This window comes from Camelus bactrianus, chromosome 25 (assembly GCF_048773025.1).
Source record: "Camelus bactrianus isolate YW-2024 breed Bactrian camel chromosome 25, ASM4877302v1, whole genome shotgun sequence".
Classification (NCBI taxonomy): domain Eukaryota; kingdom Metazoa; phylum Chordata; class Mammalia; order Artiodactyla; family Camelidae; genus Camelus; species Camelus bactrianus.
In genome coordinates this window covers 15,410,866-15,433,878 of record NC_133563.1, presented here as the reverse complement: position 1 = coordinate 15,433,878, position 23,013 = coordinate 15,410,866, and the positions used below count along the sequence as shown (strand labels likewise).

The following is a 23,013-nucleotide window of genomic DNA, read 5'->3' as shown; positions in this document are numbered from 1 at the left end:
TCTCATATGTGCTTTTGAGTCATTAAAATAGTATCTCTGAGCAGTTTTTGGTTTGCTTTCATATATAGTGGTATGAAATAAGAACTATTTGTTTTTAACATTTCTTACATACCATTTAAGATTGTTTCCTTTCTGTTAATGGGTAGCAGAATGATGACTGTAACTATCATTACTTTAGATCATTGCTTTTATAAGAGATGAAGGGAAAAAAAAACTCATATGATTTTTGTGTCTTGGACTCAAAATTTACATATTTAAGTCTAGTTGGTTCGACTACACTTGAAATATAAATTCATCAGAAAGATAAAGTTGTATCTGCAGAACATGAAACAAAAATTAACATAAAGTCCTCAACTACAGTTATATTGTTACCATCTTTTGTTTTCCCATGTTCATTTACTAGCTTATTCATATATTCATTCCCTCATTCATTGATCCACAAATAAGTATCACACAAAGTAAAAAAAGTCATGTTTCTTCCCCTCCAGGAGATGCACGCTAAAATCAGAAAACCACTGTGCTGAAAAAAGATTATGCACAGGTACTTCTCACAGAAAAACAATGATAGGGAATCTAAAACTAGGGAGAGAAATATCAGAATGTTTTGGCTTTTGAAGGGCAAGTAGGAGTGAGGTAAGTAGAAGAGCTTTCTAGGTTGGTATTTTTTCAAATGTATTTAGAGATGAAACAACCTGCTGCTTTTGGGGACCCTTTAGACTAACCAGAGAAATAAGTAAGTGGCAGATCGAGAAGGGCCTGGGTGCTATGGCTGAGCTTGACTTTTACCCTGCAAACCAGGAAAAGTCACTGAAATTTCAAGTAGGAGAATAACATAACTAGGCTTGGGTTTTAGTAAGGTCACTTAGGCAATAGCATGGAAGCCATATTGGGGGGCAGTGGGCAGGGAAGTATTCCGGAGCCTACTGCACTCATCTGGGCTTGAACTAAGAGGGCAGGGAGTGGACCATTTACAGCCTTGCTACAAAGGGGTCTTTATCAGCAGCAAAAGCATATTTGGGAAGCTTATCTGAAATCCAGAATCTTGTACCATATCCCTCACCTTCATTCAGTATTTTAACAAATTCCTCGGGTAATCTGTACATCTGGGAGGCACCACTCACAGAGAAGAGCAACACAGGAGGGAAAAAAAAAAGAAAAAACTGGAGGAAAAAAAAAACACTCTGAGGTATGGTCAGTTTGAGGTGTTTATGGACTTTCACGGAAGCTGGTCCAGAGCAGCTGAGTGTATGGATCTGGAGGCTGGGTTGGAGATGCAATTTACCATTTATCAATCTCTCAGTATTTGAAGCCATGATCCGACCCAAGTTTCCTGGCATTTGCCCAGGAAATTATATCATTAGGCAGACGGCCCAGAGGGAGCACTAAGAAACATCATTATTTAAAGTTCCACACAGCAAAAGGTATCCACAAGAAACAGAAGGAGTCTCCAGTGATAGGTATAAACGTGAGGAGTGGGAAGAAAGTTCCAAGTGGCAGGATGGTCACCATTCTCATTTTCCAGCAGAGGTCACATAAATATATACAAAAGTCCATGGATTTGGCAATCTTGATGTCAGAGTAAAGCTATGGGTGGAGATTATTTCCCATTAAGTTCTTTCTTGACCTTAGTATGTGGGGATGCAATTTAGTTTCTGCTTTCAAAGTTCAGATGAGTAGAGTATGTGAGAGGAGCTTGGTATGGAGCCAGTTTGCAAGTGTTCTCTCTTCCAATGAGATGGTTAAATTCTTTGAGGAATAAGGAAGGCACATAAAGATGAGTAAGACCCAGTCCTAACCCTTAGCATTTATAACAGTTAAGAAATAAGATATCTGTAGTACAAGATGAGACATATATTATAAAATATTATAGGGATTCAAAAGAATACACTATATCCAAACAATCAGAAGAGGCTGCCTGCTTCTCCTCAGTTAGTACAGAGATTTGCTTACTTACATTTACATAGTTAATACTTAAACTATATTAATTGCTGACTTTTTCTCACAACAAATCTGATGAATTATTAATAAAGTCCCATTTATTCCAAAATCCAAGGAAACGTCAAACTCATTCATGAGATATTTATTAAAATAACACATTTAAGGAAAAAAATCAATACAATGTATACATCATTACTGAAAACTGTATACCATCATACAAAAAAGGATTTTATTTTGGGAAACTGATTCCTAATTTATGGCAAGTTTTACTTTCAGAAATAAAACCACAAAACAACACAATCTAATTCAATCTTAAAGGCTGGCATGCTGAGCAAGGAATGTTCTTATTCTTTGTAGGAGCTCCTTCTTTACACTGTCAGGTACCAGGGCTGAAATATAAAAAGAAAAATATAAGAGTAAGAAGATTCCATTTAATTAATCTCTGTCAATTTGAGATTTGATATTTTATTCAGGATTATCAATAAAATAATTTCATAAATAACTCTCATGCTTCAATAAAAAAATAGGTAAAGGCATCTGAGAAATTTGCAATTCATTATTTGAATGAACTATCCAGTACCTGAAAATACTGTGGGAAAATTCTTTAAACTAAGAGTGGAAAAAGGCCTTTTTTAAACACAGAGGCTGCAACAGATTGACAAATTTGATTAAAAAGCAACAACTTAATAAGCTTGGTGAAAATCACCATAAATGAAAACAAAAACTGAGAGTATACTCTAACAAAAGAGGGGTAATCTCTCTACTATACAATTTCCTCAACTTGGTAAAAAAAGATCAGCCGGCTTACAGAAAAATTAGCAAAGGAGATTAAGAACAAAGAGGGGCTTAACTTCGTAACAGAAATGAAAATTAATACCACATTCAGATAGCATGTTTGACAATCAGATTGGCAAAAAACCCAAAGGTCAGTAATATATGTATTAGCAAGATTGAGGGAAAACTAGTGCTCTCATATTAGCTGGTGGGAGAAATAGTAAACTGAAACAACATTTTTGGGAAGGTAATTTGGCAATATTGTATTGAAACAGATGCACATACTCTCTTGAATCAGCAAAGATGCAAAAACTTCAACAGTAGTTGTATTATATTTTTAAAATTTTGAACCATGTTACTGTATTATCTACTCAGAATATTAAGCTAAAAATGCTCTTTGAAATTTGTATTAATATTAAATGTCAATAAACAAATTTACACTATCTTCCCCCCTTTTGGCTACTAATAAGGAATAGGGAATAAACTTCTAATGTTACTTGCTTGTATCCAGAGGTAATGAAAATTTCAGATACAGTTCAATATTTCTATAAAAAAATCCACAAATACAGAAATCAAATAAGATAGATACTTCTTTTTTTAAATTGTATAGTTTAAGCCTGCCTAGAAATAAAGACTATATAGTTAATTCAGGTCTACTGGAAATGTAATCAATATGTATATTAAATATACTTTTAATCAACATTATGGTGATTGAGAACAGATCAGTTGCTTTGGGGTAACCAATAGGGTATGACTATAAAGGAAAAGCTTGAGAGACTCTTTAGGGTATGGTTACATGAATCTAATACACAGGTTCACAGAACTGAACACTAAAAAAAAGGTCAATTTTACTGTACAATATTGCTGTCAATTTAAAAAATAAATCCTAATCTTGCTAATAGAAAGAAGACTACAAACATAAAAGAAAAGATTAATTTTTACTTCTCTTTTCCTTGTTTGCTCATTCTCCAGCTGGGGGATTACAAGGGATTGAAATGTCCTAGACATAAGCACGGAAGGAGAAGCAGAGGACAATTTCTAGCCTGTATAACCAGTTCTTAAATGTTAACAGATTAAGCATAAATTACAGAAGAAAAATAGAAAAGTAAAAATCATTTAAAAATACAAATCCATGGGGGGAACAATAAATACTATTTTTTCCCCTTTGAGATATGCCTGCTTAACCAAAAAGGTCATATTCAGCTGTAAACAGCTCTAAGAGATGGCTGGGAAGGGCCATGGAATGTTTAGCTCCTTGCCAGGTGGTAGCGAGTTCAGGGAAAGTATCCTCGTACTCTCTAGTAATTTTCTTTACCTTCACAGCTGAATTCCTGCTTCCACTTATTACTACAAAAACAAAACAGAAACAAAAACAAAAAACCAAAAAACAACACAACTTTCTCAAAATCAATGAAAATAATCTAGTTACACCTCATATATGATGTAGTTCCTGACTTAATATCTATCACATATTTATCAGTGTTAATGTACTATTTCCTCTTTCCTTTGGCTTCTGTAAACAAGGCATTAAAAGGAGACACTAAGAAGGTGGCTGAAGTATAAGTCTTAAATATGAATTACCCTGACCATGAAGTTATGGAGCTACCAAACTCTTAATCAGACATTCAAGAAAAGTTTTGTTTTTAATAGGAAAGAGCACAATGACTTGGCTGGAGTAAAACTCTGATTAGGATAAAGTTTATAAATCCTAGCTTCAGGTAATACTTGCCTTTAAAAAATCCCATTTAAAAAAAAATTATGTATTTAACATAGTAACATAGTATTTTAACAGCCGTATCAACTTACATTTATATACTGTTTTAAGAGTGCAAAAACACTTTATGCCTCTTGTTTGTTGCTCAAGACCATGCAAGGAAGTTAGTGAGGAAACTCTAACTCCTCCCAAAGAGGAGATGCAAGTACCCATATAATTCTGGGAAGGGTGCTTTTCATCGTAAAAAGAAAAAGCTGAACCAGCAAGAGAGAAGAAAATCAGGTCTTAGCACACGGCTCCTTTCACACAATTTCTATTCCTTACCTCTGCCTTTTGGTGTGATTTCTGCCACCAAGTCATCAACAGTAACGTGTTCTAGTCCTTTTTCTTTAATTACCTCTTATGCAAAAGCAAAAAACAAATCATATCATTTAAAATCATTATCTGTAAGAAAGATTTTCATAGAGGAAGGGTTAAGATCATGTTTTTAGAGTGCAGACTGGTCTTTAAAAAAAAAAAAGAGGACACTTCTTTTTTTCTTTTCAAATGAAGATTTAGTTCAACCTTAAATACAGTAAGTATTCACCAAATCAAAATCATAAAACAAATAATTATAACAGAGTGAATTTAAACTGTAAATTCAAATCTAATATTTATAAAAAGCTGGGAATTTACAATTGCACAGACTTTATTTCACTATACTCATACCAGCTCTTGAACATGGAGGGGGAAAAAGCTATTATTTGAGTCTAACTCGTAATTTCACAGCCCCAAATTAAAGTACAGAACAACTCCTTTGCTCCTTTCTCTTCTCTATGCTGGGCCAAAAGAAAGAGAAGGAGGAAAGCAGTTAACACTTCCTGGACCGCTATTATGTGCTGGGTGCTTTACATCATTTAATTTCATCATTTAATATTCACAATAATTTAATGGGCTGGGCATTCTTCCCACTTCACAGGTGAGGCAAATGAGGCTTAAAGATTAAATAGCTCATTCAAACATGACTTGAAATCCAGCTCTAGTCTTTTACCAGTGAAGGTCTGTATGATCTCAAAGTCTATGCTTTTACTAACTTGCCACATTGCCTTCTTAGAGTTAATGATATAAATAGTCCCTATTATCATTATTGTTTGTAGAGACCATTACAATACAATGAGAATTCACTGTAAATATCCAGGATTCCATTTTACCAAAAGCTGAGCCAGAAAGGAAGGAGGCTCATCTATCTAGTGGCATCATCATCAATATCCAGCAATTTAACAAGTTTCCATTCTACATTTTTTAAAGACAGGAGATGTAATTCCTGTAAGTCTGTCAACCTTAAAGTGCTCAACTTGTTATTAAGTTAAAACAGACTAGGAATAACATGTTTCACTTTGAGCATACCAGGAAAGATAAGATTCCATGCCACAGAAAATCCTGACTCACTTAATGTTTTAAGAGACACACAAAGAAAACAGGTCTACAAATCATCACTGAGAGAAGGTTATCATTGCCACAGGATTCAATTTTCTATTTGTTTATAAAATTATACTTGAGCACTCAATATCAATATATCTTAAAATACTACATTTTTTTCTAGTGAATTTCAAACCAGCACAGTTGAGAGCAATGGAATTAGCTTATCTTCTAAATGAAACTGATTACCTTTACAGTGTGCCTTCAACTGATCCTTCCAGCCACATTCAATTAATTTAGCTCTCAGCAATTCTTTGAGACTGTTGAAAAAGAAGTGTTTCCAAATTAAACTACAACAGCATACAATATCTTAGATAGGAATGTTTGAAGCAAAGTTTCAACTGTTCAGTTAAAAATCCCCTGCCTTCCAGTTACAAAACTTCAGTTCAACCATGGCCTAATTTTGGTTCTATCACTTAAAAGTTTTTTGATCTTACGCGAGTCATTTAAACTCTGGGTCTTATTCTTGTCATCAATCAAGTTCAATGAAGTGGGTGGAGTACAATACTTCTTATGAAAACCTAGTTTCTGGTCTTCTTACATACTTTCTACTTCCCTCCACCAAAAGGAATATTGTGGGTTTTGTACAATGTCAAAGGTATTAGTTGAGTTTGAAGCAGCTGCACTGTTGAAATCTTAAAAACTCCAAAATCCATTCTCTCTCTCTGACCTCACAGACTTCCCCCTCCCTCTTACCCACTAACCTTCTAAATTATACATTAACTATGGTGTTTAATTCTAAAACACATTTTAATATTTCAGTAATTGGCATGCCTATCATAATTTAATTGGCAGTATTTTCTTTATTCTTACTGGTAAAAAAAATAATGGTGTGTATTGCAACTAATGGCATCATGGGTACAATAAAATACTTTATCCCTTTGCCATGCCTCCTCTTAAAAAACCCTCAATCTTCAACCTAAATCATCTCATTTCTTAGCTTAAACATGTCACATCCCAAACCAAACCGCTTCTTTTTCAATATTCCTGACATCTACTACGTGACATTTTCATCTCAGCGTTTAATTAAGTCTTTTAATCTTAATAGGACCAAACTCCAACTCCTGCTTCTCTTCCACCTCAACCTGTTCTTGTCAAAATGCCAACTGGGTCCTCAAGCCAGAAGCCTTGGCAGCGTCCTTCACTCAGCAATTCTGATTAACACTAACATCCAATCCATAAGCATATCCTATCGGTTCTGGTTTTATTTAAAAAATTTTTTTGCTGTTAACTGTGAGCACATGCCCATTTATTTTTGAAATGATCGTTCTGTGTTTTTTTTTTTAATGGAGGATTAAACCCAGGGCCTTGTGCATTCTAAATATGTGCCCTACCAGTGAGCTATACCAATCACCTATTTTATTATTTTTAAAATTATTATTATTTTTTAATGGTGGTACTGGGGGTTGAACCCAGGACCTCCTACATGCTAAGCACATTCTCTGCCACTGAGGTATTCCTCATCCCCTGGTTCCAGTTTTAAAACACATATCTGAAATCCAAATGTTTTTTACCACCTCTGCCATTACTACAGAGCCACCATTGTCTCTTGACTAGACTGTTGCCAAAACCTCCTAACTTGTCCCCCTGATTGTTCCTGTGTACAGTTCCTTCTCCTCCCACTGCTCAGAACCCTCCAGTGGCTTCCCAATTTACTCCAAATAAAGTTCTGAGTCTTTACTACAGCGTAAGTGACCTTCCGTGGTCTGCCCCCTCCCCAGTGATGGCTCTGACTTTATCGTTTCTCTCCCTCTCCCAATTTACTCAGTCTCATTAGCTTCTATGGGTTCCTCAAAATGCCAGGCAAGCTCCTGTCTCAAGAGCTTAGAGGCCCCTCATACCCTCATATCCTTTTGATCTCTTATCAGTGAAGCCTTGTTTTTTTTTCTATCCAAAATTACACACCTGATTATTCTCTGCTTTATTTTGCCTCTAGAACTCATCACCATGACACATTACACATCTATTTTCTGTCTCCTCCCATTAGACTGTGAATTGTATAAAAGAACCGACTTCACTACTGTATCTCCAGCACCTCAACAGTACATGGTATTAAGTAGAAACTCAGTAACTTTGAGCTGCATGATGGAAATACAAATAAACAATACATAATCCCCTATGCTTATCACTGGCAATCCTCTTAGTTTCTCAAGACACTGTTCTAGAGGCCTTCTTCCTCATTCCTTATTCCTCATATCAAGGGTTGTTGACTTTACTTTAAAAAAAATTCTAAGTTCTCCTTTCCATTTTTGTTGTTTTTCACTTTTAATCTCATGTTATCTTTTGCAATCTATCTCTAGCCCTTCAAGTCTCTGCTCCACACTGCCAAAGTAACATTCCTCAAGTGCAGATGTGATCTAGTCATTCCTTTTCTTAAAATTTTTTAATGACTCCCACCACCCAAGGATGAATTCAACAGTAGTTTCTGCAAACCCACCATCCATTTCCCTGCCATTTCTTTGACAGTAAAAACACTCCACAACTCTCGGTGTAAGAAATCTGGGTTGGGCTCTAGCAATGGAAATGTGACCTAGGCAAGGCTGATCATGAATGATCTGTTACCTAAGTAAGATGGTAATCAAGCTAGGTCCTTTGCTGAAACTACTAGGGGGAAGGCAGTCTCAGCTGGAGGGATGTAAAGTTTCAACCGCTAATCTCTGCCACCCTGTGGGTACTGCCTTCTTGAGAATAAAGCCAATACAGAGGGAAGCAGAGATGAGAGAGAGAGAAGACATTCTTGGCAACAATTTTTGAGTACCTGGAGCGAGTGGTGCCTGAAGAACCCTTAAGCCCTAGACTTTTAGTTACATGAGCTTATATATTTCCATTGTTTGAGCCAGTTCCTGAGTTCAGTTTATCATTTTCAATTTAAAGAATTCCGATTATACAAAAGCCACACTCTTCCTGTCCACTATCTTTCACATTTTAATTGTGCAGTTCCCCAGAATATTATGTTGTAACAAATCTCTTTGAATTTACATATTTGGTTCCATCTGCCTAGATTGTCATCCCTCCTTTACTGGGTTGGGGAATGGCTAATCTTTCTCTCCCGGCTGAAGTACCTCTTTTACTATTCTGTGAGACATTTACTGATCACATTAACCTCCAGGTAGAGCTGAAAGATCCCTCTTGTTTTTTATATATATTTCTCTCATACAATTTATCATCCCACTCCAGGAAGTCTTTTTTGATTCCTTTGTACTTCCAAACCTGTTCATTCTTCAAATATTTACTTGGCTAATTATGTGCTAAGCATGATGCTGGGTTTATTTCTGCTGTCAAGAAACTCTGATTATATTGGAGGATACAAACTAGCAAAGTAGGTGGTTACAATACAAGGTGATTAAAAGCTATGACAGGACAAGGTATGTGGGAGTTAACAGATTCCTAGAAGAGATGATATTTAAATTAAGACCTGAATGATGAGCTAGAATTAAAGATGGGAGGGAGGAAGAAGAATGTTTCCGAGAGTAGGAATAGCACATGCTACTCTCAGGTTAAAAGAGTTTGGTAATTGAAACTGGTTCTCTCATGTTGTCTCCCTGTTAAAAACTGAGTAACATTGTATCTTCAATTGTAGTTATTTGAGTATGCATTTTTCTTCTCCATTAGATTATATGTTTTTTGAGAGTAATTTCTTGTTCATCTTTCTACATTATCTCCTTCCAAGTCTCACAATATTGAACAGAACTAATCACTTTTTTAGAGATGACAAGAATTGAAGCTTTTGATAATCTCAATTTTCTGTAATTACTTCCACTGACATCAGTTTTGTTATTTGATATTTAGATTCTCATAACACAACTATAATTTAAAGATGTTAAATTTAATTCATCAACATAATCTGTTACTTACCGTTCTCTTTCTCCAGTTTCTATCAACTTTTGGTTAATCGCTGCTCTCATCTGCGCATCTTTGTTCATCTTGCTAACCTGAACATCAACATGTATTTTCAGATATAGAATACTTACAAAGCATTTTTTTCTAAATCCTCTAGGCAAGCACCTCAACATGTTTAACATTCTGTCAACTGAAGGGGTGATAAATTTCAACAATGTGTTAATTCATTACTCTTAGTATTATTTACTGCATCCCAAGAAGTCATAATGATGAACTATTCAGTTTTCTTCCCCCATATACTCTTTATCAATAAGTCTTTGGATAATAATAATTACTGTAACATTTATTAAACATTTATGTGCCTGGCACTGGGTTAACACATTGACTTTTTATCTCATTTAATTCCCAGATCTTATTCTTTTATGTAAGTAGTATTAAGATAATTTGTATTTTACAGATGAGGAAACTGAGGCACTGAGATAGTAAACTGGTAAAAAGAGGATTTAAACTCAGGTACTGTGACCCTAGAAGCTCCCAAACACTTTAACAGCACATAATTGCTAATCATTTCCGCACCTTAACTGCATTCACAATTTTGGGGGAACCATATTACCTAACTATCAATAAGAGATTAAACACACCTGGTGAAAAGTGTAATTTCCTAGTAAAGCTTTAAGTGCTTTACTTTACTTTTCACTAGGATATATCCAGAATTACAACTGTCAAACTAGCTTTAAGTTTGTGTGTGTGCTCGCTGTTTACCAAAGAGCTTGCTGGTGGGTTAAAGAGAAAACAAATCTCAAACTAACTCTTAACTTAGAAAATTCTCAATTTTTAGTAAAAACAAACAAAACAGTGCAGAAAGGAGAGTAAGGTTAGGTTGTAAAACTTGGGATAAGCTAACATTACTCCACTCATCTGTCACTAACTTGAGACTACTTGTGTTGTCTCCAACCTCGCTTATATGAAAACTTAGACTGGCAATGAGTTTTCAGAGTTGATTTTCTTTCTTTTTTTGAGTGGAACAGGAAAAAGGAGAGGTTGAAAAGGGACTAGGAAATGTTTGCTTTTGAAGTTGGAGGCTAACATTTTCAAAATAATATAAGGTCTAGACAGTACCATTCCTAGAATATTTAACTTGATCTTGCCTTGGCCCCTAAAATACAGATAGTGACCTTGGACAAGTCAGTTCTTAAAGGCCTCAGTTTTCTCACTGGTAAAACAAGGGCGCTAGGGGATCCCTCCCAGTTCAGACATTCTTTGGGAAAATAGAACAGGGCGGAGACAGCGGGAGAGGCGGGAGGGGAGGAGCCAGAAAACAAAGCGAGGACTGGCTTCAGGCCAACTCCGGTAGCACGCCCTGTCGGAGAGCCCTACAGGCCCGCGAGCGCGGGTCGGGGAAGCTAACGAAAGACAGCACATCGAAACGAGCCTGGGCTGGGCCCGGGTCCCGGCCCTGAGGACCACGGGCATAGCTCACCACCATCACCGCGGGCGAGGGCCGTCCCTTCCCAGCGACGAAATGACCCTTGCGCTGACGACCGTTACCTACCACACTCTTCGGCTGCCCGGACCTAGACCCTCAGTAGCTCGGGCACCTAAGCACACAGAAAGCTAGCACACGCATTTCCGGGGCGGGTCTCGCCACTCTGCCTATAATGTGAGAATTTAACCAGCGCGGGCCGCCTCCTGGTCGCTCCGCCTTCTGGGTAAGAGAGTCCAGCTCCTGCTGTCGTATGAGCAGGAACGTCCCCGGAAAACTACACATCCCACCATGCAACAGAACCAACTTTCTCGAGAACACTACGTTTCCCAGAAGGCACGCCACACCGCAGTGTTTTCTGGGATGGGAACCACGCTGCCTCCCAGGCTGCGTGCTGCGAGTTAAGCGCGGACCTTTTAACGGGAGATTTATTAATTATCACGCTAGGACCCTGGAAGGCGATGGAGGTGGCAGCTAATTGCTCCCTGCGGGTGAAAAGACCTCTGTTGGATCCCCGCTTCGAAGGTTACAAGCTCTCCCTCGAGCCGCTGCCCTGTTACCAGCTGGAGCTTGACGCAGGTGGGAAGCGGCGGCGTCCCCTCGCACTCTGTTCCTTTCCCCTTTCGGCTGCTTTCTGCCTGGCCCTTCCAGCACTTTCTTCCTTTCTGACTTCAGCTGGCAAGGCGACCGTGGCCTTCCTCACGGCTCGCTGGGCTCGGGTGGACTCAGGGTGGCTGCTTCTGGAGAAGGACTCCCATTTCTGAACCCTGAGAGAGCCGCCTTCTAGTGGGTTTTTCGTAGCGGGACTCTGGCTCGGCCTTCGGCTCCGCCGCCCGGGCTCCGCGTTCCTTAACGCGGTGCTGGCTGGACTCTGCCCGCCTGTGGGTCTTGGCCTGGCCCCTGCTGCGGCGAAAGATCAGGATAGACTTTCGTCCTGGTGCAGCCTCTGTAAACGTGTGTGTTGAGAAGCCAAACAGTTTGGAGGACCCTCTGCTCCTGTTTCCTCTGGCCGAGACCCAGTTCTTAGAAGAGAAAGTCCATTGCAGTTAAGAGTATTTTTAATTACCTAGGGGCTGTCAGACTAAAGACTACCGTGGATTACGTTTCGAGAGAAGTTTGAGGAAAAGTTGGTTTAGCACCCATACTTCTACTACTAGTTTTGTTTATTTGTAGATGGCGAGAACATTCATCTTTGTTTTTACAACATAAAGAATGATATTTTTGTTAAAGATGAAAAGCCCAGGGGTTGCATTTTTAATAGAAAACCGTATTGGTTCCAATACATATTGTCAGTGAATCACACTTTGAGAAATAGTTAATAGACTTCACACTATCAAGTAAATGTTTATTCATTTAATATATAACTTATGTAGTAAATTCAGAAATCTCTATTAAGAGCCTGTTTTATGCTATATGCTGATACTGTCAAGGTGAATATGACACAGTAACATAAAAATGCTATTGTCTGGTTAGGAATAAAAAGTGTAAGTAGATAATTATAAGACAGTGTGGTAAAGCAGTGATAGGGATATGTACAAAACATAATGGTAGTATTTCAGTATCTTTCCCAAACCAGCCCAGGACATCTGGGAAAGCTTCCTGAAGGAGTTGATGTCTAAGTTAAGCTTTAAATGGTAGGTAGGAGTTGACCAAGGTAAGAGGAAGTGAGCTTAATATTTCTTTTCCTTCCCTTCTCTCTCCCACCCCGTGTGAGTAAATGGTACCACTATGTTAGTTACCTTTGCATTAAAAAAAATCCCAAAACTCAGTGTCTCAAAACTATAAGCAGTTATTATTGCTCACACCTCTACAGGTCAGCTAGGTGGTTCTAGTCATGACTGGACTTCTTATAAATTTGGGGGTTCTCTGGCTGTAGTCTGGTTTAAGATTATTTCTGATGCTCTCTGCTTGGCTTTCCTCCTTGAGGTCTCGCATCCTTCAGCAGGCTGGCATAGGCTTATTTGGAGAGACAAGAAGCAATGCACAAGTGCTGTATCAAGCTCTGCTTGTAGTAATTTTACTGTTGTCCCATTGGCCAAAGCAAGTCATGTAATCAAGCCTAGAGTCAGTATGGGAAGCTCAAACCAAAGGGCATAGATCCAGGGAAGCATAAAGTATTGTGACTACTCGGCAAGTCGATATAGTTGCTCATAGTGGAGTCGACTTTGGTGTATTTCTTTTCTTTTAGCTCCTATTCAGGTTTTCAGCAAATCCAATCAACTCAAAATCTTGGCTTCTCTATGCCCCTATCCCTGTTCCAGTCATTATCTCTCACGGGAACCATAGTACCTTCCTAGCTAGGCTTCCAGCCTTGGATTTTGGGCTCATTCATTCTATTCTTTCTAAGGCAGTACTTACTACAGTTTAATTCTACATTTATTTGGTATTTGTTTCCTCCGCTAGGCTGTAAGTTCCATGGGTACAATGGTGTGTTTCTCTTTTGCATACTGCTCTCTCTAGTGCTTGGCGTAGTGGGTACTCAGAAAACGGGGTAAACGAAGAAGAGAAGTTGTTGAGGTCATTCCATTCATGGCAAAGCAAAGGGGAAAAATGAGGTTGTGTGCAGGACACTATTACAGCCCTGTATTGCCAGAGCAAAAAATTTCCTGGGAAAATGAGAGGACTTAGATGAGGGCACTTTTTGTCTTTTGGACTTTGCCCTAAGTCAGTGTTTCCCAGACTTCCATGGGCCACTACAATAAAATATAAAGCTCAGCTGTCACAGATTTGCCAATTTTTTAATTTGCTTACTGGAGGTGTTTCTTAAAAACTGTCATGTACTCGTCCACCCTTTCATAAGCAAAAGGATATTTTAACACCAAAAAAGCAGAAAGCAGAATCTCACAACAAATAGTCCTCTAAATTGAATACATTAACTTTTGAAAACCTGTTAAGTTGTCCTTTTTCTCGCCTGATTTCACTGGTGTTGGTCTTAGAGGCTGTTTGGCATGCACAGATGGAGTCAATGAGGTGCTGTTTAGGGTTTTAAGTATGAAGGAAAATGACAGGCTTGGGGATTGAATTGATTACTCCTAGGCTTTGTGGAGACTGAGTTTGGAAGAAGAGGGGAATGGAGACTGGAAAAACCAATTTGGAGGCTTTGCAGTAGTTCAGATAAGGGGCTTTCGTTAAGAATTAATTATTTGAGGAGGATGAAGAAGAAGAGGTTAATTCTTTTAAAAACTATCACTTCTAGAGATATTGTGAACTATGACTAAGCAGCTCCTCCTGACAATTTGATTTCTTTTATAACCAACCCAAGGAATTTATATTCAGCAAATGGCAGGCACCTGTGGTGTGTGACGCTCTGCATTTGGAATGTGAGAATGAAGATGTGGTGTCTGGTCTCAAAGAGCTAGGATTGAGTTTTATTCTCTTGTCTTAATTGTAATTAAATTGTTCTGAAATCTTCTCTGCTACATAAATAGTAAATGTCACTTTGTGTTTTTCTGTTCCAAAGAACTAAGTAAAAAAACCTTTCATATAAAATTTTAACTGCCCTTTGACCCAGCAGTTCTATTTCTGGACATTTACCTTACATTTTTTCCACTAGAATCTTCATTCAGTAAATGTATTTATTTTCCTCCTGTATTTCACCTAGCTAATTCATACTCCATTCTTTCATCTTGGTTTACATGTTTATTGACTCAGCGATTCCTTTCTTGACTATTTAGTTTGAATCTATGCCATAGAATTTGTACACGTTAGAATCTGTACTTTCCCATGGTACCTGGGACTTCGCAGACTTTAGCACACTTTGTTGCATTTGGTGTCTCTTTTCTTTGCTAAGACTATTCTGTATTGAGGGTCCTGTATCCATCTTTTTCAGTGCTTCATCTCTGGGCTGGAGCATGCCTGATGAATGATCTTTATATTACAGATAACATTGAACAGCTTTATTGAGATATAATTGACAGTAACATATTTAAGTGTATAGTTTGACAAGTTTTGACATGTGTATGTATACACTCCTGAAGGCGTCACCACAATCAAGATGGTAAACTTAGCTCTCATTCCCCAAAATTCCCTTGTGCCCTTCTGTAACCAGCCCTCTGTTCCTCCCCTTCTCCTTTCAGTCCCTAAGCAACTCCTGATCTGCTTTCTGTCACTATAGATTCATTTATGTTTTCTGGAGTTTCATATGCATGGAATTAGACAGTATGTACTTTTTTGTCTGGCTTCTTTTACTCAGCACAATTACTTTGAATTTATCCTTACTGTATGAGAGAGGGATATTGAAATCTGACTATAATTGTGGGTTTTCCTATTTTTCCTTGCAGCTATATCAGTTTTTGCTTCATGTATTTTGAAGCTGTTTTATGTTACATAAACGTTATTAATTATGTCCTCTCGATAAATTGACCACCTTATCATTATGAAGTAACCTTCTTTATCTTTGGTGATAGTCTGCTCTGAATTCTACTGTTTAATACTAGTCACTCCAGCTTTCTTTTAATTAACGTTACCAAAGTGAGTGTATATATGTGTATATATATTTTTTTCCATTCTTTTACTTTTACCCTATTTGTGTCTTTGTATTCAATGTCCATTTCTTATTGGCAAAAACAGTTGGCTCTTTTTTAATTCAAACTGATAATCTCTATCTTTTAATTAGACTGTTTACATTTAATGTGTTCATTGATTTTGTTAGGTTTGGGTCTTTCATCTTGTTGGTGTTCTGTTGGTCCATTTAGTCTTTGGGAAAATGGAATTTTCCCACTTCTCTGCCTTCTTTTGGATTGAGTATTTTTTTAATGAACCCATTTTTATCACATTTGTTGGCTTATTAGCTATAATTTTTGGCTTTTTTTCAGTGATTGCTTTAGGGTTTATACTATACATTTTTAACTTACACAATGCACTCATGTTACACTGCTTCACGTGTAATATAGGAACCTTACAAAAGTATACTTAAATTTTTCTCCTTTATGCTATTGTTGCCATGTGTTTACTTTACATATTACTATAAACTCACAATACATTGTTATTATTTTACTTTAAATAGTTAATTATCTCTTAAAAGAGATGTAGATGATATGGAAAAAATCTTATGTATTTTTTCCTATAGTTGCCATATCTGTTGCTCTTCACTCCTTTATGTAGATTATTTTTATCTATAATTTTCCTTCTGCCTGAAGGATTTTTAATCTTTCTGATAATGTGAATCTTCTGGTGATGAAATATTTCAGCTTTTGTATGTCTGAAAACATTTTTATTTTGCCTCGATTTTCAAAAGATATTTTTGCCAGAATTTTGACAGAGTTCTAGGTTGACAGGTTTTTTTTTTCTTTCAGTGCTGTAATGGTGTTACCCCCTTGTCTTCTTGTATTGTTTCTGATTGTATGTTATCCTTTGTTCTTTTATTTATAACACCTCTTTTTTTCTTTGGCTGCTTCTGAGATTTTTCTGTTTCATATTAGTTTTGAGCAGTTTGATTATGGTGTATATTGCTGTGGTTTTCCTCATGATTCTTGTGTATGGGGTTTGTTGAACTTCCTAGATTCACTGGTTTATAGGTTTCATCAAGTTTGGAAAGTTTTCAGCCATTGTGTTGTCTAGTTTTTTTGTTTTTGTTTTTCCTTCTTTGTTTTCTCCTTTGAGGAATCCAGTTACCCTTTTTTAGGTTACTGGAAGTTAACTCCAGCTCATCAATGCTCTTTTCATTTTTTTTTAAACTTTTATTTTGGATAGTTCCTATTTTCTTGCCTTTAATTTCAGTAACCTTGTTTTTTGCAATGTCTATTCTGTCATTAATCCCATCCAGTGTATTTTTCATCTTAGATATTATAGTTTTCATTTCTAGAAGTTTGATTTAAATAATTTTAATAACTTTCATGTCCCTGGTTATCATTTTGAATATTTGGAATGTACTTTAATAAACGTTTTGATGTTCCGTTCCACTAATTATAACTTCTGTGGCATTCTGTATTGGCTTCTGTTGAATGGTTATTCTCATTGTGGGTTTTGTTTTCTCTCCTCTTTGCATGCCTGGTAATCTTTGATTGGATACCAGAAGTTCTGAATTTCACCTTACTGAGTATAAGACGTTTTTGTATTCTTATAAATCTTGAGCCTTGTTCTGGGATGCAGTTAAGTTGCTTGGAAACAGATTAATTCCACTGGGTCTTACCTTTATGGTTTTTTTAGGCTGGTCTGGAGCAGTGCTCAGTCTAGGGCAAAATTATTCCTCACCACTGAGACAAGACTTTTCTGTGTACTGTACCTATGAATTAGGAGTTTTCTCTGGTCTGCCTTGTGGGAGCAGTCATAGGTCTCAGCCTTGTGTGAGTACCCGACACTGTTCCCTCTAATCCTTTCAGGTGGTTCTTTCAGTGGCCTGAGGTAGTTTCCTCAAACATATGCCGTAGTACTCTGCTGAATGTTTGAGAGAGACCCTCTGCAGATCTCTGGAGTTCTCTCTCATTCCCCTAGCACTTTGCCCGATGCCTTAGTCTTTCCAGACTTTCAGCTGGGAAATTTCCTTAATCCAGGGAATTAGTCACGTTCTGCCTCACTTTTCCCTCTTTGTGCTGTGGACTGGAAACTTACTAAGTCTCTAAGCTGGGGCAGTAGTCAGGCTCACCTCATGTGTTTCTCTTCTCTTAAGGATTGCTATCCTTTATTGCCTGTTGTCTCCCATTTTGAAAATTGTTTCATGTAATTTTGTCTGGTTTGTTTTATTTTGTCTTAACTAGTTGTTTCTGAGAGAAGGATAAATCTGGTCACTATTATTCCATCTTGTTTGCTCAATACATATTTTTAAAAAATAATCTCTATAGAATAGTAAAGCTAGAAACAATTGAAATGGGTTAATGAAGATAATGAGAAAATGGGAGTGTAGGATGTTTTTAGAGAAGTTTGAGAAGTACAGGGTACGAGAGAGCTCCGAGTGCAGGGCAGAGAAGAGGAAACTTTTGTCATTTTTTTTATGGAAAGTTTTTTACCTTTTTGTATATAAGTGGAGGAGAAGGGGCCAGTGGAGAGGAGATAACTTGAGGAAGGGCCTAGAAGAGGCAAGAAAGAATAGTCATAAACAGCTGTGTGAGAATTAGCCTTGGAAGGGAGGAGAGGAACAGGGAAATTAACATTCTTTTTCTTCTGAGGTGCCATGTAGCAAATACTTCACATGTTTTTAACTTAAGCTTGTGAATAATTTTATAGGATGCATATTATTAACTTTTGTTACAGAAGAGGAATCAGGGTAGAAAGTCAGGTAACTTAACCTTAAGCTGCTTGCCAGTGGCAAACCTGACCCTAACACGCATGCTTTTTCTAATGCTTTATGTGGTCTCTCCGGGCTGTTTCTTCAGGGCAGGGAGAATAAAAGCTGGTGAAGATTTAAGCTGTAATTGGAGTAAAGGGAGAGAAGAGCCTTGTAACCACTGTATTTATGTAAGTTTACTATGAAATTCATGCCTACTCTTCTGGAGGAAAATTTGGGGAAGAGAAACAGAAGCTCTACCCTGTTCTATAAATTTTGCTTCAGAACTTGTTATACAGACTTGTACTCTTGCTTTTTTATGTTTATATGCAAATAGCAAACTCAGTAATTAGGTAAAAAGAAGATTTAATTCATTAGGTTGATTCTAGAAGATGAGTGGTCTAAGAAGTGACCTTCATAAATTAGTGTTCTTTGCCTCTTCCTTTTTAAAAAACTGCTGTACTTTGCTCATATAAGTATCGTAGTGAATCATATTTAATCGGTGTCAGAAGCATTGAATATTGACAATTTCATGTGGTTCACCATAATTGTCTATTTTGAAAGGACAAAAAGCGGTAATTGTGACCATTGTTAGCACCATTAGGAAAGGGATCATGTCTGTTTTATCTACCAGTATTGGCCCTAGTACCAGGCACCATGTCTGGTACGTGATCAACATTCAGTAAGTAATTTGTGAATGAAAAACTAGAAGTTTTTGAGGTTCCATGCATGCTTTATAAGAAATTTAGGTAAAGATTAAGAGAAATTTCCTTCTTGTTAGGCCCTAAGTTCTTTTTGAAAGAATAAGAAGAATTTTTCAGCAAACCTCTTTTATTTCCAATGGAAGATAATGTTAAATGATAAAATAGTTTACTACACTGGCTTCTTAGCCCCCTGCTAAAGAGATTCCTCTCCTTCAGTCAGTTAAAAGGTCCAAGCTAGTTTTGAGACTGCTGTCCCTGCTGTCCACCCCTCTCTTAGGCTCTACAGAAGAGCCCTGCTAGTGGCTCAGCTCTGTCACATTCTGGACACTGCTTTTCTCTTTTCATTTGCTCTGCCTGCCCTTGTATACTCAAAATGATTGATGTGGTAAGTGCAGTAACTTTCCTTTCTCATTTGGGGCCACAGGGGTGGCCTTTTTCTGTGTACTGTCAGCTTTTGCAAAACAATGTAATGTGCCCTTCATTTGTGTCCTAATAACTTACACAAATTACCTTGGCAGAATGCAGCAACTGAACACTTAGGCTATTTCATGGTTTCCAAAAATGGTTTTCCAGATCTGTGTATTCACAGACGAGCTGTTGTACTAAGGTAGCGGGCTAAGAAGTCTCTGGCTTGTTCAGGATTGCACAAATATGAAGAAAATGTATTTGTTATATCATTGCCTAATATTACTGCTTCGGGCCATTATGTTACCTTGCACACTTCCTGCAGTATTGAGTTTAATCCACACAGTGGTGCTAGAAAACCAAGAATTGATGATTGTTTCCCTTCTAATCAGTGGAATAGGTATTTTTAACTTCCTTATAAAATAAATATTTCCTTGAGTTATATAATAACAGTTTCCTCAGCCTCTATCAAATCTTTCATAAAGTGCTAATGATTTTACCTCTGCTAGGTCTCCACACTTCAGCTCTCCTTCACGTGGATTACTGCAAGAGCTTCCTGATGGATCTTCCTGGGTGTACTTTCCTTTGCTCTGGTCTGTTTTCTGTATTTAGTTATAAGTAATCTTTTATAAAATCGAATCTGGACTCTACTCTCCTACTTAAAAGCTCTTTAATGAATTCTTATTACATTGAGTTTATCAACAAAGATAAATAAAGGCCTTTTGTGATCCCGCTTCTGCCCGGTTCTCTAGCTTATCTGTAGCCTCTCCTTGTACAGTTCTCCTTGTTGCTCTGTGTTTCAACGAGGCTGGCCATCTTTTGGTTTTTTGAACACAAGTTTTTCCTCCTACTTTCTCCTGCTCTCCTTTTGCCTGTGATAAGGGTGCGTGTGTGTGTGTGTGTGTGTGTGTGTGTGTGTGTGTGTGTGTGTAGGGATATTTCTTAAGTTAACACTACCTTATTCTTTGTAGCTTGGCTCACATTTTTGAAAGCCTCATTAATCCCCAAGTAGATCAGCTTCCAATGTTATTTCTTCTCATGGTTCCCAGTAATTTTTCTTTGTAACATTTATTACAGTTTAATTTTCTATTTATTTATTTGACTATCATCTGTCCATTTCCCCACTGGATCATAAATGCTAAGAAGGTAGATTCTATGTTGTTTGATCATCATTGTATCATTTGTGCCTATTAAAATATTTGCTGAATAAATATAAGTCAGCCAGGACTCCAGGCAGCTAATAGAAGTAGGAACAGGTAAGCATTCTAGACAGAAGGTGTAAATATTTGCAATCAGAAAACAGTAAGGTGAGTTTTATAATTAAGGTAAGATACTGGCCCAGCATAGTCTACTTATGTATTTCCTGTTGGAACAGAAATTAATTCTAGGTCACTGATGGCCCTGACCTGAACAGGTTTGTATCTACATAGAACGGAAGGAGGAGTGGGAGGCAGAGATCACATGTGGCAGATGTAAAATTATGGAAGCAGCTAAGAGTAGATCTTAAAAGTTCTCATAACAAGAAAAGCAGTTGTAACTATGTGAGGTGATGATTGTGTTAAGTAAACTTATTTTGGTAGTTATTTTACAATATAGATCATATATCAAATCATTATGTTGTTGTATACTTTAAACTTATACAATGTTATATGCCAATTATATCTCAGTAAAGCTGGAAAAAAGTAAAATAAAATTATGGAAGCCGCTAATGCCCTGTGGAAAAAGCCCTGTTCTTTTAAGTAGGGAACCTTGTTTCTGTTCCAAGTATGATATTGTTTTGTTCTGTACTCTTGGGAAAGATGTGGTATAACGTTAGAGAAGTCACCATTTACACTTGCCTTTGTTTCCATAATTGTGTAAAGAGATAATAGAAACATTCCCTTTATTTCTTAATGTGTGTTAAAAATGAGGTAATAGAGGTAAAGCATTTTTGAAAGTATAAAACCACTTTATAAGTGGACTTAATATTTGCCCAAAGGACAGGAAATCTTTTAAGTTTAGAATTTCTCTGTTCTTTTCATTCATAATTACAAGGGGGAGGTACCCAAAAGGAAAGAGAGTGGTATGAAAAGCTCCATCTCCCATGGCCACTGTATTCTAAGTTCTGTAAGGGCAGGGGCCTTGTCAGTTTTACTCACTGTATATTCTCTGCACGCAGTGCCCAGTAGGTGCTTAGAAATTGTTTTTGAATGAATAATAGGGTAAATTGTCCTGAAGGCCTTGGTGATTAGCATTCTGTGATTTTTTTTTTTTTTTGGCCTCATTGGCATCCTGCAGGAAGGAACAATCTGAAGCAAAACTCTTAATATTTTTCTTATATTTCAGCTGTGGCAGAAGTAAAACTTCGAGATGATCAATATACCCTGGAACACATGCATGCTTTTGGAATGTATAATTACCTACACTGTGATTCGTGGTATCAAGACAGCGTCTACTACATTGATAACCTTGGGAGAATTATGAATTTAACAGTGATGCTGGTAAGAAAAACATCTGTAATACTTGGATTTTCCAATAAATTTGATCCTTAATTTTTGCTTTTAATCTGATGTCTAGAGAGTTGAGGTACACATACCTTTAATATATGGAATCCTGTCATCAGTTTATGTGAGGCTTTGTTTTGTTTGATTCAATTTTAAATTTTCCCTTTTTTCTTGCTATTGACAGTTATTCCCCTACACTCCCACCGAAAGGCAACTACTCTAGCGGGTTTTATATCTCAATATTGATGTAACTGTTCATGTCTGCTTTTTTCTGTGTGAGGTGTTAACCCTGACTATGACAGTGATTTGTGTTTTTCCTTTTTAATTTTTGCTTCATTTTTAAATATGTTAATTGGGTACAAACATTTAGGATTGTTTTGTCTGCTATAGATCAGTCCTTTTATTGTTATGAAATGTCCCTCTTTATCTCTGGGCTCTAGGAATAGTTTCTCTGATATTAATACAGCTGCTCTGGCCTTTTTTTTTTTTTTATTAACATTTGTCTTTTTCTGTTCTTTTTCTTGTAATTTGTCGTTGTTATTTTTTAAATGTGTCTCTTGTAAAGAGCATATAGTTGGGTTTTGTTTTTTAGCCATAATGATAATCTCTGTCCTTAAATTGGCTTAGTACATTTATATTTAATGTAATTACTGAAATGGTTGGGTGTTTGTTACCATTTTGCTAATTCTTTTCATTTTATCCCATTTGTGCCTTGTTCCTTTGTGTGTCTGTTCCTACCTGGTTTTTAATTCATCACAGTTTCTTTTTTATAAAATTTTTTCTTAAAATTCTACATAATTTTCTCTTTTGGCTTTTTATTGAAACATACTTGTATTATTATTTTTAATGGTTAATGTAGAGTTTGTAGTATTCATCCTTTCTATATCCTACTTTACCTCTAATTGATGTTATTTCACTTAAAAAAGAATGTAAAAATCTTACAGTAATATAATTCCTTTTACTTCCTTTCCCATCCTTTGAAGGCTGTCATGTTTTTACTTCTTCATTTGATG

At 36.9% G+C, this 23,013-nt stretch overlaps 2 protein-coding genes across 3 annotated transcripts in view; one reads left to right on the top strand and one right to left on the bottom strand.

The window, feature by feature from the left end:
* Positions 1 to 2,064: 2,064 nt before the first annotated feature.
* Positions 2,065 to 11,361, bottom strand: ENY2 (ENY2 transcription and export complex 2 subunit). 2 transcript variants are annotated; one of them, XM_010955836.2, is made up of 5 exons: positions 11,205 to 11,361; positions 9,740 to 9,816; positions 6,074 to 6,144; positions 4,751 to 4,825; positions 2,065 to 2,327 (listed from the first exon to the last, which is right to left on the bottom strand). In XM_010955836.2, exons 1-5 carry the CDS (start codon positions 11,208 to 11,210, stop codon positions 2,251 to 2,253), a joined length of 306 nt encoding a protein of 101 aa, XP_010954138.1. In that variant the 5' UTR covers positions 11,211 to 11,361; the 3' UTR covers positions 2,065 to 2,250. The 2 variants fall into 2 exon arrangements, with proteins under 2 accessions (XP_010954138.1, XP_010954141.1); XM_010955839.2 differs by having other exon boundaries at positions 11,277 to 11,357.
* A 185-nt stretch (positions 11,362 to 11,546) lies between these two features.
* NUDCD1 (NudC domain containing 1) overlaps positions 11,547 to 23,013 on the top strand; it is a 62,428-nt gene continuing 50,961 nt past the window's right edge. The window contains exons 1-2 of the mRNA XM_010955835.3: positions 11,547 to 11,786; positions 21,843 to 21,997. Of these exons, the coding sequence (XP_010954137.1) occupies positions 11,669 to 11,786; positions 21,843 to 21,997 (273 nt within the window). The 5' untranslated portion in view covers positions 11,547 to 11,668. The remainder of the gene's footprint in view (positions 11,787 to 21,842; positions 21,998 to 23,013) is intronic.